Source organism: Ammospiza caudacuta, chromosome 31, assembly GCF_027887145.1.
Source record: "Ammospiza caudacuta isolate bAmmCau1 chromosome 31, bAmmCau1.pri, whole genome shotgun sequence".
Taxonomy (NCBI): Eukaryota; Metazoa; Chordata; class Aves; order Passeriformes; family Passerellidae; genus Ammospiza; species Ammospiza caudacuta.
Genome location: NC_080623.1, coordinates 3,095,263 through 3,109,980, shown reverse-complemented (window position 1 = coordinate 3,109,980; position 14,718 = coordinate 3,095,263). Strand labels below are relative to the sequence as shown.

Sequence of the window (14,718 nt, the reverse complement as noted above, 5' to 3'; positions counted from 1 at the left end):
TTCGAGATGGGAGTGCAGGTATCGCGGACCAAAATTCGGGATGGGGGACCCCAAAGTTAGGGACAGGGAAGGTGGAAGGATGGGGGACCCCAAAATTAGGGATAGGGATGCAGAGATAGAGGATCAAAATTAAGAATGGGGGACCCCAATATTAGGAGTGGAGAACCCCAAAATTAAGGATGGGGGGTGCAAGGACGGGGGACCCCAAAATTTGGGATGGAGGACCCCAAAATTAAGGGTGGGGGACCCCAAAATTCGGGATGGGGGGGGCAAGGACCCCAAAATTCGGGATGGGGAGTGCAGGGATCGGGGCCCAAAATTCGGGATGGGGACGCCAAAATTGGGGATGGGGGGGGGTGCAAAGATGAGGGACCCCAAAATTCGGGGGTGGGGGTGCAGGGACCGGGCTGGCCCCGGTTTTGTGGGGAGGGGAGGTCTCGCCCCTCCCCTTTCCCGTCGGCCCCCGCGGCCCCGGTGGCTCCGCCCTCCCGGCAGCGCGCGCGTGGGGGCGGGGCCAGGCGGGGGCCGGGACCGGCACCGGCACCGGGAACCGGGACCCGGCCGGACCCACGTGCGGCGCTGGGCGAGATGTGGCCGCTCCGGCTGGGCACGGTGAGAACGGGAACGGGGCCGGGCCGGGGTGAGGGGGCGCCGGTTACCGGGATGGATCCAGGTAATGATCCCCGGTAAGGATCCCTGGTCCCCGGTAAGGGTTCCCGGTAATGATCCCCGGTAACGATCTCCAGTTCCCGGTAAGGATCCTGGTAAGGAATCCCCAGTTCCCGGTAAGGATCCCCGGTTCCCGGTAGGGATCATGGTAATAATCCCCGGTAAGGATTCCCGGTAGTGATCCCCGGAGCCCCGGTGAGGATTCCCGGTAATGAACCCCGGCTCGGATCCCGGTTCCCAGTGAAGATCCCCGGTTCCCGCATCCCCCGGTGGCTCCCGCTGCACAGAAAGTCCCGGTGACCGGAGGGAGAGTCCCGGACCCCAAACGGGTCCTGGGTCCCGTTCCCGGTGGCTCTCGGTGCGCACAGGGGTCCCGGTACACGGCGGGACAGTCTCGGTATCCGGTACACAGTTGGGGGGACACCGACCGGGGCCCCCCGGTGCACGGAAAGTCCCGGACCCCAAACAGGTCCCATTCCCGGTGCTCACAGGGGTCCCGGTCCCCGGTGTGGGGGGGTCCCGCTCCCCGTTACCGGCGGGGGTTGTCCCGGTATCCCCCGTTCCCCCTCAGTGTCCCCCTTCGTTCCGGAGGGGTCTCAATTCCATCCCGCTCCTCTTCCTCCCCTCTGAGCACCAGGACCCCCATCCCGATACCGGGACCCCCCCCCCGCCCCGGTTCCCCCCCCCCCCCCCTCACGGACTTTGTGTCGGTCCCAAAGTCCCCAGGGCCGGTCCCGGCCCCGCCAGCCCCGGCCTTGGCCCCTGCCCGGTGCCCGCGGGTGATGCAATGGGGCGGCCGCGGTTACATCACCCGGGAACCGGGGGCACCGGGGGTGGGCACGGGGGGATCCACAACAAGGGGGGGTCGCGAGCACCGGGGGGCACCGGGGATGGGTATGGGGGGCACCGGGGGGGATCCCCCCACCGGCACAACGAGGGGGGAGTTCCCCATGTGCCTTGTGGGGTCCTTGGGGTCCCCATGTGCCCCCTGGGTCCCCAGGTGCCCTGTGTGGAGCTTGGGGGGGTCCCCATGCACCCTGTGTGGAGCCTGAGGGGGTCCCCATGCCCCCGTGGGCTCCTTGGGGTCCCCATGTGCCCCTTGGGGACCTCACGGACCCTGTGGGTTCCTTGGGGTCCCCATCTGCCCCATGTCCCCCCTCCCCATTTCGTGCAGACTCTGCAGCGCTGGGGGCCTCACACCTTGTCCCCCTCCCCATTTCCATTCTGAGGGTCCCAGGGGGTCTCACACCGTGTCCCCCTCCCCATTTCCATTCTGAGGGTCCCAGGGGGTCTCACACCGTGTCCCCCTCCCCATTTGGTGCAGACCCTGCAGCGCTGGGGGTCCCGGCTGGGCACGGGCACCCTGCGGGCACAGCATGGAGCCGCCGCCGCTGCCCCCGGGCACTGCCCGGGCTGGACGGGCCAGGAGAGCCTGGCCCAGAGCGACCCCGAGCTCTGGAGCCTCCTGCAGAAGGAGAAGGATCGGCAGTGCCGGGGGCTGGAGCTCATCGCGTCCGAGGTGGGGCTGGGGGCGTGGGGAGGGGTGGGGTCGGGTTTGGGGGGCTTGGGAAGGGTTGGGGTCAGGCCCGGAGGGGTTGGGAAGGGTTTGGGTTGGGTTGGGTTGGGTTGGGTTTGAGAGGCTTGGGAAGGGGTGGGGTTGGGCCTGGAGGAGTTGGGAAAGAGGTTGGGCAGGGGTTTGGGGGCTTGGGGGGATTAGAAAGGGGTGAGGGTGGGCTTGGGGGGCTTGGGAAGGGGTGTGGTGGGACTTGGGAAGGGTTGGGGTTGTGCTTGGGGGAGTTGGGAAGGGGTGGGTAGGGTTGGGACAGTGTGAAAGGGTTGGGCTTGGGGTACCCCCTGTTTAGGGGGGTTTGGCTGCTCCGATTCCCATCCCTGTCCCAGTCCCCAGTTGGGGGGATCCTGGTGCCCCTGTTCTCCCTCTGTGTGCCCCTTCCCCAACCTCCATCATCCCTGGGGGTCTCAGTTCCATCCCATCCTCCTCCTCACCCCTGGCTGATCAGCAGGACCCCCATCCTGGTGTTGTGTGTCCCCCCCGACCCCCCTGTCCATCCCAAAGTCCCCAGGGCTGTGACAGCCACCACCACCAGCCTTGGTCCCTCCACAGGGTGGGCTCAGGCTTGGGGTACCCCCTGTTTTTGGGGTTTGGCTGCTCTGATTCCCATCCCTGTCCCCACTGGGAGGGTCCCAGTGCCCCCTGTGTGCCCCTTCCTCCACCCTCCATCATCCCTGGGGGTCTCAATTCCATCCCATCCTCCTCCTCACCCCCATCCTGGTGTTGTGTGTCCCCTCTGTCCATCCCAAAGTCCCCAGCCTTGGTCCCTGCCCATAGGGTGGGCTCATACTTGGGGTACCCCCTGTTTTTGGGGGTTTGCCTGCTCTGATTCCCATCCATTTCCCCCCCCCCAGAATTTCTGCAGCCGGGCAGCTCTGGAGGCCCTGGGCTCCTGCCTGAACAACAAATACTCAGAGGGCTATCCTGGGAAGAGGTAAAGTGGGGAGTGGGTTGGGGGGGCACTGGGGTTCAGGGATGGGCTGGGGGCTCCCCAGGGGTGATGCCTTGTGAGGGCTGACCTAGAACAGAGCTAAGGAATAAATGGGGATTTATTAAGAGGCCTCAACAGATCCACCTTGGGCAAAGAGGAGTTTTCAGAACATATCACAGTGACCCCCTGGTGTCCCCAGGAACTATGGGGGTGCCAAGGTGGTGGATCAGATCACTCCTATGGGGTCAGGCTGGCAGTGGGTATTGGAATATTAGCAATGTTGCTGGACAGGACGTGCCTGAGCTTGTCTGGCCCTTGGTGCTGAACCAAAAGGCAGCAACTGTGGTGATTTCACCCCAAAAACACTTTTGGCTGGCTGGATGCTGCAGCTGAGCCCTTGGAGACGAGTCCAGGCATGCAGGAGCTCAGGTTTTTCTCTACTGGAGAAGCTTTAAGGCCATGGTGAAGGAAAGGAGTTGAGTTCTGATGGAGGGTTTGGATCCAGAGCTTTGTTGTGGCCCGCTCTGAATGCAGCAACAGCTCCAACAGAACTCCCCAGCCCTGTGGTTGTTGTTCCTTTTAACCCCGGGGAGAGGGGCAGGAAGGGGGTAGGGAGCCACCAACCAGGTACAGGAGGGGAGGGACAAAGGGACAAAGGACACCTGGATGGTCCAATGTCCTCCAGGGGTAGAGGGCATCCTTTGAATCTGCCAATTCTGGAATGCCAGGACTGACAGACAGTGCTGGGAGGGGAAGGGAGAGGTGTCTGACACACCTGGCAGGGAATGATCAGGGGAGGGACCCGAGGTTTTGAGGTAAACCCTGAAATCACAACGCAACAAGTGGGGACCCCCTGGTGACCCCCTGGTGTCCCCATGTACCATGGGGGTGCTGAGGTGGTGGATCAGGTCACTCCTATGGGGTGGGGCTGGCACTGGGGACACCCTGGTGACCCCATCTGTGGTCTTTGTGAGGGTCTCTAGGACAAGGGAAGAGATGAATCTGACTCCATGTTCTCAGAAGGCTGATTTATTACTATATCACATTATATCACACCATATCACACCATATCACACCATATCACATTATATCACATTATATCACATTATATCACATTATATCACATTATATCACACTATATCACACTATATCACACTATATCACACTATATCACACTATATCACACTATATCACACTATATCACACTATATCACACTATATCACACTATATCACACTATATCACACTATATCACACTATATCACACTATATCACACTATATCACACTATATCACACTATATCACACTATATCACACTATATCACACTATATCACACTATATCACACTATATTATATTATATTATATTATATTATATTATATTATATTATATTATATTATATTATATTATATTATATTATATTATATTATATTATATTATATTATATTATATTATATTATATTATATTATATTATATCTATGCTAAACTATAGAGAAAGGATACATCAAAAGGCTTAACAAGAATTAATAATAAAAAGTCGTGACTGAGTCAGAGAGTCCAACACAACTGGACCATGATTGGTCATTAATTAAAACCAATTCACATGGAACCAATCAAACAATGACCTGTTGGTAAACAATGTCCAAAGCAGCAAACACAGGGGCAGCAATCAGATAATTATTGCTTTCATTCCTCTCTGAGGCTTCTCAGCTTCCCAGGAGAAAATCCTGGGCAAAGAGGATTTTTCAGAAAATATCACAGTGACCCCATCCTGTCCCCAGCTACTATGGGGGTGCTGAGGTGATGGTTCAGATCCCTCCTATAGGGTCAGAATGGCACTGGGGACTCCTTGGTGACCCCCTGGTGTCCCCAGGTACTATGGGGTTGCCAAGGTGGTGGATCAGATCAGTCCTATAGGGTCAGAATGGCACTGGGGACTCCCTGGTGACCCCCTGGTGTCCCCAGGTACTGTGGGGGTGCCAAGGTGGTCCCATGGATCAGGTCACTCCTATGGAATCAGGATGGCACTGGTGACCCCTGGTGTCCCTGTGCTGTCCCCAGGCACTATGGGGGTGCCAGGGTGATGGATCAGGTAGCTCCTATGGGGTGAGGCTGGCACTGGGGACCCCCAGGTGACCCCAGGTACTATGGGGTTGCCAAGGTGGTGGATCAGATCAGTCCTATAGGGTCAGAATGGCACTGGGGACGCCCTGGTGACCCCCTGGTGTCCCCAGGTACTATGGGGTTGCCGAGGTGGTGGATCAGGTCACTCCCATGGGGTCAGGGTGGCCCTGGTGACCCTGTCCTGTCCCCAGGCACTACGGTGGTGCCAAGGTGGTCCCATGGATCAGATCACTCCCATGGGGTCAGGGTGGCAATGGTGACCCTGTGCTGTCCCCAGGTACTACGGGGGTGCCGAGGTGGTGGACCAGATCGAGCTGCTGTGCGAGCAGAGGGCTCTGGAGGCGTTTGGCCTGGACCCTGCACGCTGGGGTGTCAATGTCCAGCCCTACTCGGGCTCCCCGGCCAACCTGGCGGCCTACACGGCCCTGCTGCAGCCCCATGAGCGCCTGATGGGGCTGGACCTGCCCGACGGGGGACAGTAAGGGGGGATTTGGGGCTGGAGATTTGGGGATTTGGGATATAGGACCAGTACATGGGGATTTGGGGATTGGGAATTGGGGAATTGGACCTGCCCAACCTGGCGGCCTACACGGCCCTGCTGCAGCCCCTCGAGCGCCTGATGGGGCTGGACCTGCCCGACGGGGGACAGTAAGGGGGGATTTGGGGCTGGAGATTTGGGGATTTGGGATATAGGACCAGTACATGGGGATTTGGGGATTGGGGTTTGGGATTTGGGGATTGGGAATTGGGGAATTGGACCTGCCCAACCTGGCGGCCTACACGGCCCTGCTGCAGCCCCACGAGCACCTGATGGGGCTGGACCTGCCTGACAGGGGACAGTAAGGGGGGGTTTGGGGGGTTTTGGGGTTGGGGATTGGGGATTTGGGGATTGGGAGTTTGGGATGTAGGGCCAGTACATGAGGATTTGGGGACTGGGGAGTTTGGGATTGGAGAATTGCGATGTAGGGCCAGTACATGGGGATTGGGGGGGATTGGGAGTTGGGGAATGGGGGATTGGGAATTGGGATGTTGGGACTTGGGGATTGGGAATTGAGGAACTGGGAAATTGGGAATTGGGAACTGGGGAAATGGGATGTAGGGACAGTACATGGGGAATTGGGGGATTGGGAACTGGGGAATTGGGAATTGGGGGATTAAGGATTGAGGATTGGAGATTGGGGATTGGGAGTTGGGGGAATGGGGACTGGGGGAATTGGGGATTGAGGATTGGGGATTGGGAATTGGAGAATTGGGAAATTGAACCTGCCCGATGGGGCTCAGTATGTGGGGACTGGGGGGATTGGGAATTGGGGGAATGGGGATTGGGGGAATGGGAAATTGGGATGTAGGGCCAGTACTTGGGGAATTGGACCTGCCCGATGGGGCTCAGTGCGTGGGGATTGAGGGGATTGGGAGTTGGGGATTGGAGAACTGGGGAATTGGGATGTGGGGCCAGTATGTGGGGGATGGGGGATTGGGGGGGTTGAGGATTGGGATTTGGGGGAGCATCTTCCCAGGGGCTACCCTATTATTTTCCCAGGCCTGACCTTTCTTCCCAACTCCCCTGAATATCCCATTATTTTATCCCCATTTTTTCCCCCATTTCATCCCCAGCCTCACCCACGGTTACATGACGGACGCCAAGCGGATCTCGGCCACCTCCATCTTCTTCGAGTCCATGCCCTACAAGCTGGATGTGAGCTGGGGACAAAGTGGGGGTCTGGGGGGAGCCCGGGGTGTCACCAGGGTGACCTGTCTGTCTGTCTCTCCCTGGGCTGATTGACCTGTCTGTCTGTCCCTGGACTGACTGACCTCTCTGTCTGTCCTTGGACTGACCAATCTGTCTGTCTGTCCATCCCTTCACTGACTGACCTGTTTGCCTGTTCCTTGACTGACCAATGTGTGTGTCTGTCTGTCCATGGGCTGACTGACCTGTCTGTCTGTCCATGGGCTGACTGACCTGTCTGTCTGTCTGTGTATCCCAGAACTGACTGACCAATGTGTCTGTCTGTCCTTGGGCTCTGACTGACCCGTCTGTCCCTCCCTGGTCTGTCTGACCCGTCTGTCCCTCCCTGGGCTGACTGACCTGTCTGTCTGACCTGTCTGTCTATCTGTCCTTGGACTGACTGACCTGTCCATCCGTGGTCTCTCTGACCTGTCTGTCCCTCCCTCGTCTGTCTGACCTGTCTGTCCGTCCGTCTGTCCGTCCCAGCCCACCACAGGCCTCATTGACTACACCCAGCTAGAGGTGACCGCGCAGCTGTCCCTGGACTGACCCATCTGTCTATCTGTCCCTGGGCTCACTGACCACTCAGTCTGTCTGTCTGTCCGTCTGTCCCTCCCTGGACTGTCTGACCTGTCCGTCTGTCCGTCCCAGCCCGCCACAGGCCTCATTGACTATGCCCAGCTGGAGGTGACGGCGCGTCTGTTCCGTCCCCGCCTGATCATCGCGGGCACCAGCGCCTACGCGCGCCTCATCGACTACGCCCGCATCAGGAGGGTGAGGAGGGGTCCTGGGGGCTCTGGGGGGCTCAGGAGGGTCCTGGGGGGCTCAGGGGGGCTTTGGGGACAGCAGGTGACCCTGGTGGGTGTCCCAGGTGAGTGTCCCCAGTGGGTGTCCCTGGTGGGTGTCTCCTGCCTCATCAACTGCACCCGCATCAGGAGGGTGAGGAGGGGTCGTGGGGGGCTCAGGGGGTCGTGGGGGCCTCTGGGGGGCTCAGGAGCGCTTTGGGAGGTTCTGGGGACAGCAGGTGACCCCGGTGGGTGTCCCCAGGTAGGTCCCCCACCTCATCGACTACACCCGCATCAGGAGGATAAGGGGGGCTCTGGGGGTCCTGGGGGGCTCAGGAGGGCTCTGGGGACAGGAGCTGTCCCCAGGTGGGTGCCCCAGGTGGGTGTCCCTGGTGGATGTCCCCTGCCTCATTGACTACACCCACATCAGGAGGGTACAGGGGATCCTGGGGGGCTCTGGGGGGTCCTGAGGGGCTCTGGGAACAGCAGGTGACTCTGGTGGGTGACAGGTAGGTCATCAGGAGGGTACATGGGGGTGTCCTAGGGGGCTCTGGGGACAGCAGGTGACCCCATTGGGTGTCCCCACGTGGGTGTCCCACCTCATCGACTACACCTGCATCAGGAGGGTGAGGAGGGGTCCTGGGGGGTCCTGGGGGTCTCTGGGGACAGCAGGTGACCCCCGTGGGTGTCTCCCCCAGGTGTGTGACGAGGTCAAGGCCTACCTGCTGGCAGACATGGCCCACATCAGCGGGCTGGTGGCCGCCAAGGTGATCCCGTCCCCCTTCGAGCACGCCGACGTCGTCACCAGCACCACGCACAAGACACTGAGGGGGGCCAGGTGGGACCCCCGGGACCCCCATGGGAGGGGGTGGGACCCTGAGAGCCCCTCGGGGGGCTGGGAATCAGGGAGATCCTCGGGGGGCTGGGAATGAGGGATTCAGGGAGCCCCTTTGGGGCTGGGAATGAGGGACCACCATGGGAATTGAGGAGCTTCTTGGGGGGCTGGGACTGAAGGAGCCGTTTGGGGGGCTGGGAATGAGGGACCCTCTTGTGGGGCTGCGAGCCCCTTGGGGAGCTGGGAATGAGGGATTCAGGGACCCCCTTGGGAGGTTGGGACTGAAGGAGCTTCTTGTGGGGCTGGGACCCAGGGAGCCCCAGGTGCACCCCAAGGGGATCCCAAGGTGCCCCAGGGTGGGACCCTGTGAGCTCCTTGTGGGGCTGGGACTGAAGGAGCCATTTGAGGGACTGGGAATGAGGGAGATCCTTGGGGGTCTGGGACCTGTGAGCCCCTGGGGGACTGGGACTGAAGGAGCCCCTTGGGGAGCTGAGATTGGGGGATTCAGGGAGCTCCTTGGGGGGCTGAGACCCCAGGGAGCCCCAGGGAGCTCCAGGTGCACCCCAAGGGGACCCCAAGGTGCTCCAGGCTGGGACCCTGTGACCCCCTTGTGGGGCTGGGACTGAAGGACCCCCTTGGGAGGCTGGGACCCTGTGAGCCCCTTGTGGGGCTGGGAATGAGGGACCCCCTTGGGGAGTGGGGAATGAGGGAGCCCTTTGGGGGGTTGAGACTCTGGGAGCTTCTTGGGGGACTGGGACTGAAGGACCTTCTTGGGGGGCTGGGACTCTGGGAGCTTTTGGTGGGTCTGGGAGCCTGTGAGCCCTTTGGGGGCTGGGACCCCAGGAGCTTCTTGAGGGTTGGGACTGAGGGAGCCCCTTGGGGATCTGGGACCCCAGGGAGCCCCAGGTGCACCCCAAGGGGACCCCAAAGTGCCTCAGGCTGGGACCCTGTGAGCCTCTTGTGGGGCTGGGAATGAGGGACCCCCTTGTGGGGCTGGGAATGAGGGACCCTCTTTGGGGAGTGGGGAATGAGGGAGCCCCAGTGAGGGGCTGGGAATGAGGGACCTTCTTGGGGGGCTGGGACCCCAAAGAGCCCCAGGCTGGGATCCTGTGAGCCCTTTTGGGGGTGGAGAATGAGGGGCCCCCTTGGAGGGCTGGGATTCAGGGACCACCATGGGGGTCTGGGGCTCAGGGAGCCCTTTGTGGGGCTGGGACCCCATGAGCTCCTTGTGGGGCTGAGACTGAAGGAACTCATTGGGGATCTGTAACCCTGTGAGCTCCTTGTGGGGCTGGGAATGAAGGAACCCCTTTGGGGGGCTGGGGCTCAGGGAGTCCCTTGGGGGGCTGGGAATGTGGGATCCCCCTTGGGGGTGGGGAATGAAGGAGCTTCTTGGGGGGCTGGGAGCCTGTGAGCTCTTTAGGGTCTGGGAATGAGGGACCCCCTTATGGGACTGGGACTGAAGGAGCCCCTTGGGGGTGGGGAATGAGGGAGCCTTTTGGGGGGCTGGGACCCAGGGACCCCCTTGTGGGGCTGAGACCCTGTGAGCTCTTTGGGGGGCTGGGAATGAAAGAGCCCCAGGGAGGGGCTGGGACCCAAGGACCCCCTTTGGGGGGCTGGGACTGAGGGACCCCCATGGGGGTTTGGGATGCTGTGAGCCCCTTGGTGGTCTGGGAATGAAGGAGCCCCTTGAACGTCCCCCCGGGCAGCAGAGGTGACAGTGTCCCCTTGCCACCAGGTCAGGGCTGATCTTCTACCGCAAGGGCGTGCGCTCTGTGGATAAGAAGACGGGCAAGGAGACGCTCTACGACCTGGAGGACAGGATCAACTTCTCCGTGTTCCCCTCGCTGCAGGGGGGACCCCACAACCACGCCATCGCTGCCGTGGCCGTGGCCCTCAAACAGGTCTGGGCTGGGGAGGGGGTGTCCTGTGTGCCTCTGTGCCGTGGGGTGGGCTGTTGGGGTGTCCCCCCTCTGCTGTAGGCTGTCCTGTGCCCCCCCTGTCCTGTTGGGGTGTCCCCTGTACTTATGGGGTGTCCCCCCTCTTCTGTGGGGTGTTGGGGTGTCCCCCTGTGCTATGGGCTGAACCCCCTGTGGTGATGGAGTGTCCCCCCTGTGTCCCCTGTGCTATGGGGTGTCCCCCTGCCCTGATGGGGTGTCCCCCCTGTGCTGTGGGGTGTCCCCTGTTCTATGGGGTGTCCCTGTCCTGTTGGGGTGTCCCTAGGCTGATGGGGTGTCCCCCCCCACGATGGGGTGTTGGGGTGTCCCCCTGTCCTGATGGGGTGTCCCCCCTGTGCTATGGAGTATTGGGGTGTCCCCCTTGTGCTATGGGGTGTCCTGTGTCCCCCCCGTGCTGTGGGGTGTCCCCTATGTCCCCCTTGTACTATGGGGTGTCCCCCCTGGGGTGTTGGGGTGTCCCCTGTGCTATGGGGTGTCCCCCTGTGATATGGGGTGTCCCCTGGGGTGTTGGGGTGTCCCCTGTGCTATGGGGTGTCACCTGTGCTGTGGGGTGGTCCCGCATGTGCTGTGGGGTGTTGGGGTGTCCCCCCTGTACTTATGGGGTGTTGGGGTGTCTATGGGGTGTCCCCAGTGCTATGGGGTGTCCCCTGTGCTATGGGGTGTGCCCCCTGTGTCCCCCTGTGCTATTGGGTGTCCCCATGCTGATGGGGTGTCTCCTGTCCTATGGGGTGTTGGGGTGTCCCCCCTATCCTGTAGGGGTGTCCCCTGTCCTATTGGGGTGTCCCCACGCCAATGGTGTCCCCTGTTCTGTTGGGGTTTTGAGGTCCCCCCATGGTGACGGTGTCCCTGTCCCCCTGTGCTATGGGGCGTTGGGGTGTCTATGGGGTGTCCCCATGGTGACGGTGTCCCTGTCCCCCTGTACTGTGGGGTTTTGGGGTGTCTATGGGGTGTCCCCACGGTGATGGTGTCCCTGTCCCCCTGTGCTGTGGGGTGTTGGGGTGTCTATGGGGTGTCCCCACGGTGATGGTGTCCCTGTCCCCCTGTGCTGTGGGGTGTTGGGGTGTCTATGGGGTGTCCCCATGGTGACGGTGTCCCTGTCCCCAGGCCAGCTCCCCGGCCTTCAGGCAGTACTGCCAGCAGGTGCTGAGGAACGCCAAGGCCATGGCACAGGCACTGCTGCAGAGGGGCTACACCCTGGTGTCAGGTGAGTCTGTCTGTCTGTCTGTCCCAGGTACACCCTGGTGTCAGGTAAATCTGTCTGTCTGTCTGTCCTGCTGGTACACCCTGGTGTCAGGTGAGGCTCTGACCCCACAGTTTTGGGTACCAGGTACACCCTGGTGCTCCAGTCCTGCTGGTTTTGGGGTCAAAGAGGGAGGAGCCATAGTGGGGATGAGATACACCCAGGTGTCAGGTGATGCTCTCACCCCACAGTTTTGGGGACAGGGGACACGTTGGTGTCAGTTTTGGGGACAAGGTGCTCCAGTCCTAGTGCTCCAGTCCTGCTGGTTTTGGGGACAAGTAGAGGTGAGCTGTGGTGGGGACAAGGGACACCCTGGTGTCAGTTTTGGGGTCAAGGTACATCCTGGTGTCAGGTGAGGCTCTGTCCTGCTGGTTTTGGGGACAAGGAGGGATGAGCCATGGTGGGGACAAGGTATACCCTGGTGTCAGGTGATGCTCTGACCCCACAGTTTTGGGGACAAGGGACACCCTGGAGCTCCAGTCCTGCTGTTTTTGGGGTCAGGGAGGGGTGACCCATGGTTGGGGACAAGGCTGAGCCATGGTGGGGGACAAGGCTGAGCCATGGTTGGGGACAAGGCTGAGCCATGATTGGGGACAAGACTGAGCCATGATTGGGGACAAGACTGAGCCATGGTTGGGGACAAGACTGAGCCATGGTGGGGGACAAGGCTGAGCCATGGTGGGGGACAAGGCTGAGCCATGATTGGGGACAAGGCTGAGCCATGGTTGGGGACAAGACTGAGCATGGTTGGGGACAAGGCTGAGCCATGGTGGGGGACAAGGCTGAGCCATGGTGGGGCCGAGTGGCTCTGCCCAATCTCAGCACAGCAGGAGGACTGGGGGGCAGGGAAGTGAGGCTGAGCCAGAACCACCAGCGCACACCAGGCCCTGCAGAGGGGTCTGGGGGCGCTCAGGGACCCCTCACCCCTCTCTTCCCTCCCCAGGGGGCACCGACAACCACCTGGTGCTGGTGGACCTGCGGCCCAAGGGCATGGACGGGGCGCGGGCAGAGCGGGTGCTGGAGCTCGTGTCCATCACGGCCAACAAGAACACGTGCCCAGGGGACAGGAGTGCCCTGACCCCCGGGGGGCTGCGCCTGGGTGAGGGGCACGGCCTGACCAGGGGCATGGGGGGCATCACCCCATAGCAGCCCTGCTGGTTCTGAGTGGGAATTTGGGGGTGGGTTTGGTGGAAAAGGGGGCAGGGACTCAGGGGGAGAATCTGGGGACATCTTGGTCCCCAAATCTGGGGAGCCCCAGTGAGGGGTTTTGGGTCAGGGAGCTTCTTGGGGGTCTGGGACTCTCTGAGCTTCTTGTGGGGCTGGGGCCCCATGAGCCCCTTGTGGGGCTGGGAATGAGGGAGATTCTTGGGGGTCTGGGATTCAGTGACCTCCATGAGGATCTGTGACTGAGGGACCTCCATGGGGGTCTGGGACTGAGGGAGCCCCTTGTGGGGCTGGTGTCCCCACAGTGCTGCTGTCCCTGATGGGCTCTGTCCCCAGGTGCCCCTGCCCTGACCTCCCGCCAGTTCCGTGAGGAGGATTTCCAGAAGGTCGTGGAGTTCATTGATGAGGGCATCGCCCTGGCCTTGGACGTCAAGAGCAAAACCAGTGAGCCATTTCCCCCCAGTTTCCCTCCATTTCCCCCATTCACCCAATTACCCCCCATTTCCCCTCAGTTTTCCCCCAATTTCCCCCCCATTTCTCCCAATTTTCCCCATTTATCCCCATTCCTTCCTATTCCTCCCCATTTCCCCCCAATTTCCCCCCATTTATTTCCCCCATTTATTTTCCCTATTTCTTCCCCCACTTATTTCCCCCCATTTCCCCCATTTATTTCCTCCCATTTCCCCTAATTTTTCCCCATTTCCACCCCATTTCTCTCCATTTCCCCCCCATTTATTTCCCCCATTTGTTTCCCCCATTTGTTTCCCCCCATTTCCTGCTATTTCTTTCCCCCCATTTTTTGCCCCCATTTGCTTCCCCCCATTTCCCCCCAATTTTTCCTCATTTTTCCCCTATTTCCCCTCCATTTCCCCTCCATTTTCCCCCCATTCCTTTCCTCCCATTTATATCCCCCCATTTCCTTCCATTTCTTTCCCCCCATTGCCCCCCAATTTTCCCCATTTCTCCCATTTCCCCCCCAACCCCTCACCCCACCCCGATGCCAGCCGTGCTGTGGGTACCTGTGGCATGTCTGGATCTGCCCTGGTGCTCACCTGTGCCCTCCCCACGCCAGGTAAGCTCCAGGATTTCAGGAATTTCCTGCTCCAGGACGCGGGGACGCAGCAGCGCCTGCAGGAGCTGCGCCAGCGCGTGGAGACCTTCGCCCGTGCCTTCCCCATGCCCGGCTTCAGCGACCACTGAGGGGGCACAGCCCTGCTGCCAGCCTGGGGGCGCTGTGGAGGGGGCACCGAGACCCTCAGAGCCACCCCTGCCTGTCCTTTTCCTCCTCTTGTCACCCTTGGGTGCTGCGTCTTTGTGCGCACATCCTGCTCTCAGTATTGGGGTACAGAGACCCCCTAGAACCTTCCTGGGCTTGCTGCAGCCTCACCTTGCACTTTTCTATGGGGAGGGGTCGCTAATAAAAGTGGGGGCAGAGATTTGGAGCTGTGCTGGATATTGGGGAGGGGTCCCCCAAGTGCCAGGAGCCACCGGGGTCCTGTTCAGACCCCCATGCCCGCCCTCAGCGACCACTGAGGGGGCACAGCCCTGCTGCCAGGTTGGGGGCACTGAGACCCTCAGAGCCACCCCTGCCTGTCCTCTTGTGCCCCGTTGTCACCTTTGTGTGCCATGTCCTTGGGCACCCATCCCACTCTCAGTGTTATGGTACAGAGACCCCCCCAAATCCTGCATTTGGGTGGGGGGCGCTGCTTGCTGCAGCCT

At 60.8% G+C, this 14,718-nt stretch overlaps 1 protein-coding gene across 2 annotated transcripts; it reads left to right on the top strand.

The window, feature by feature from the left end:
- The first annotated feature begins 510 nt into the window (after positions 1–510).
- Positions 511–14,435, top strand: SHMT2 (serine hydroxymethyltransferase 2). Of its 2 annotated transcripts, XM_058822055.1 has the most exons (12): positions 511–612; positions 1,994–2,188; positions 3,094–3,173; positions 5,572–5,772; positions 6,909–6,990; positions 7,672–7,794; positions 8,504–8,643; positions 10,376–10,541; positions 11,700–11,799; positions 12,779–12,934; positions 13,336–13,443; positions 14,072–14,435. In XM_058822055.1, exons 1-12 carry the CDS (start codon positions 589–591, stop codon positions 14,197–14,199), a joined length of 1,503 nt encoding a protein of 500 aa, XP_058678038.1. In that variant the 5' UTR covers positions 511–588; the 3' UTR covers positions 14,200–14,435. The 2 variants fall into 2 exon arrangements, with proteins under 2 accessions (XP_058678038.1, XP_058678039.1); XM_058822056.1 differs by lacking the exons at positions 511–612; positions 1,994–2,188; positions 3,094–3,173; positions 5,572–5,772 and adding an exon at positions 5,911–5,942.
- The last annotated feature ends 283 nt before the right edge of the window (positions 14,436–14,718 follow it).

Coding starts and splice junctions, on each gene's coding strand:
- SHMT2 (XM_058822055.1), top strand. CDS start 589: ATGTGGCCGCTCCGGCTGGGCACG. Junction 5,773..6,908: donor GACCTGCCCGACGGGGGACA/GTAAGGGGGGAT, acceptor TTTCATCCCCAG/CCTCACCCACGGTTACATGA. Junction 6,991..7,671: donor CCATGCCCTACAAGCTGGAT/GTGAGCTGGGGA, acceptor TGTCCGTCCCAG/CCCGCCACAGGCCTCATTGA.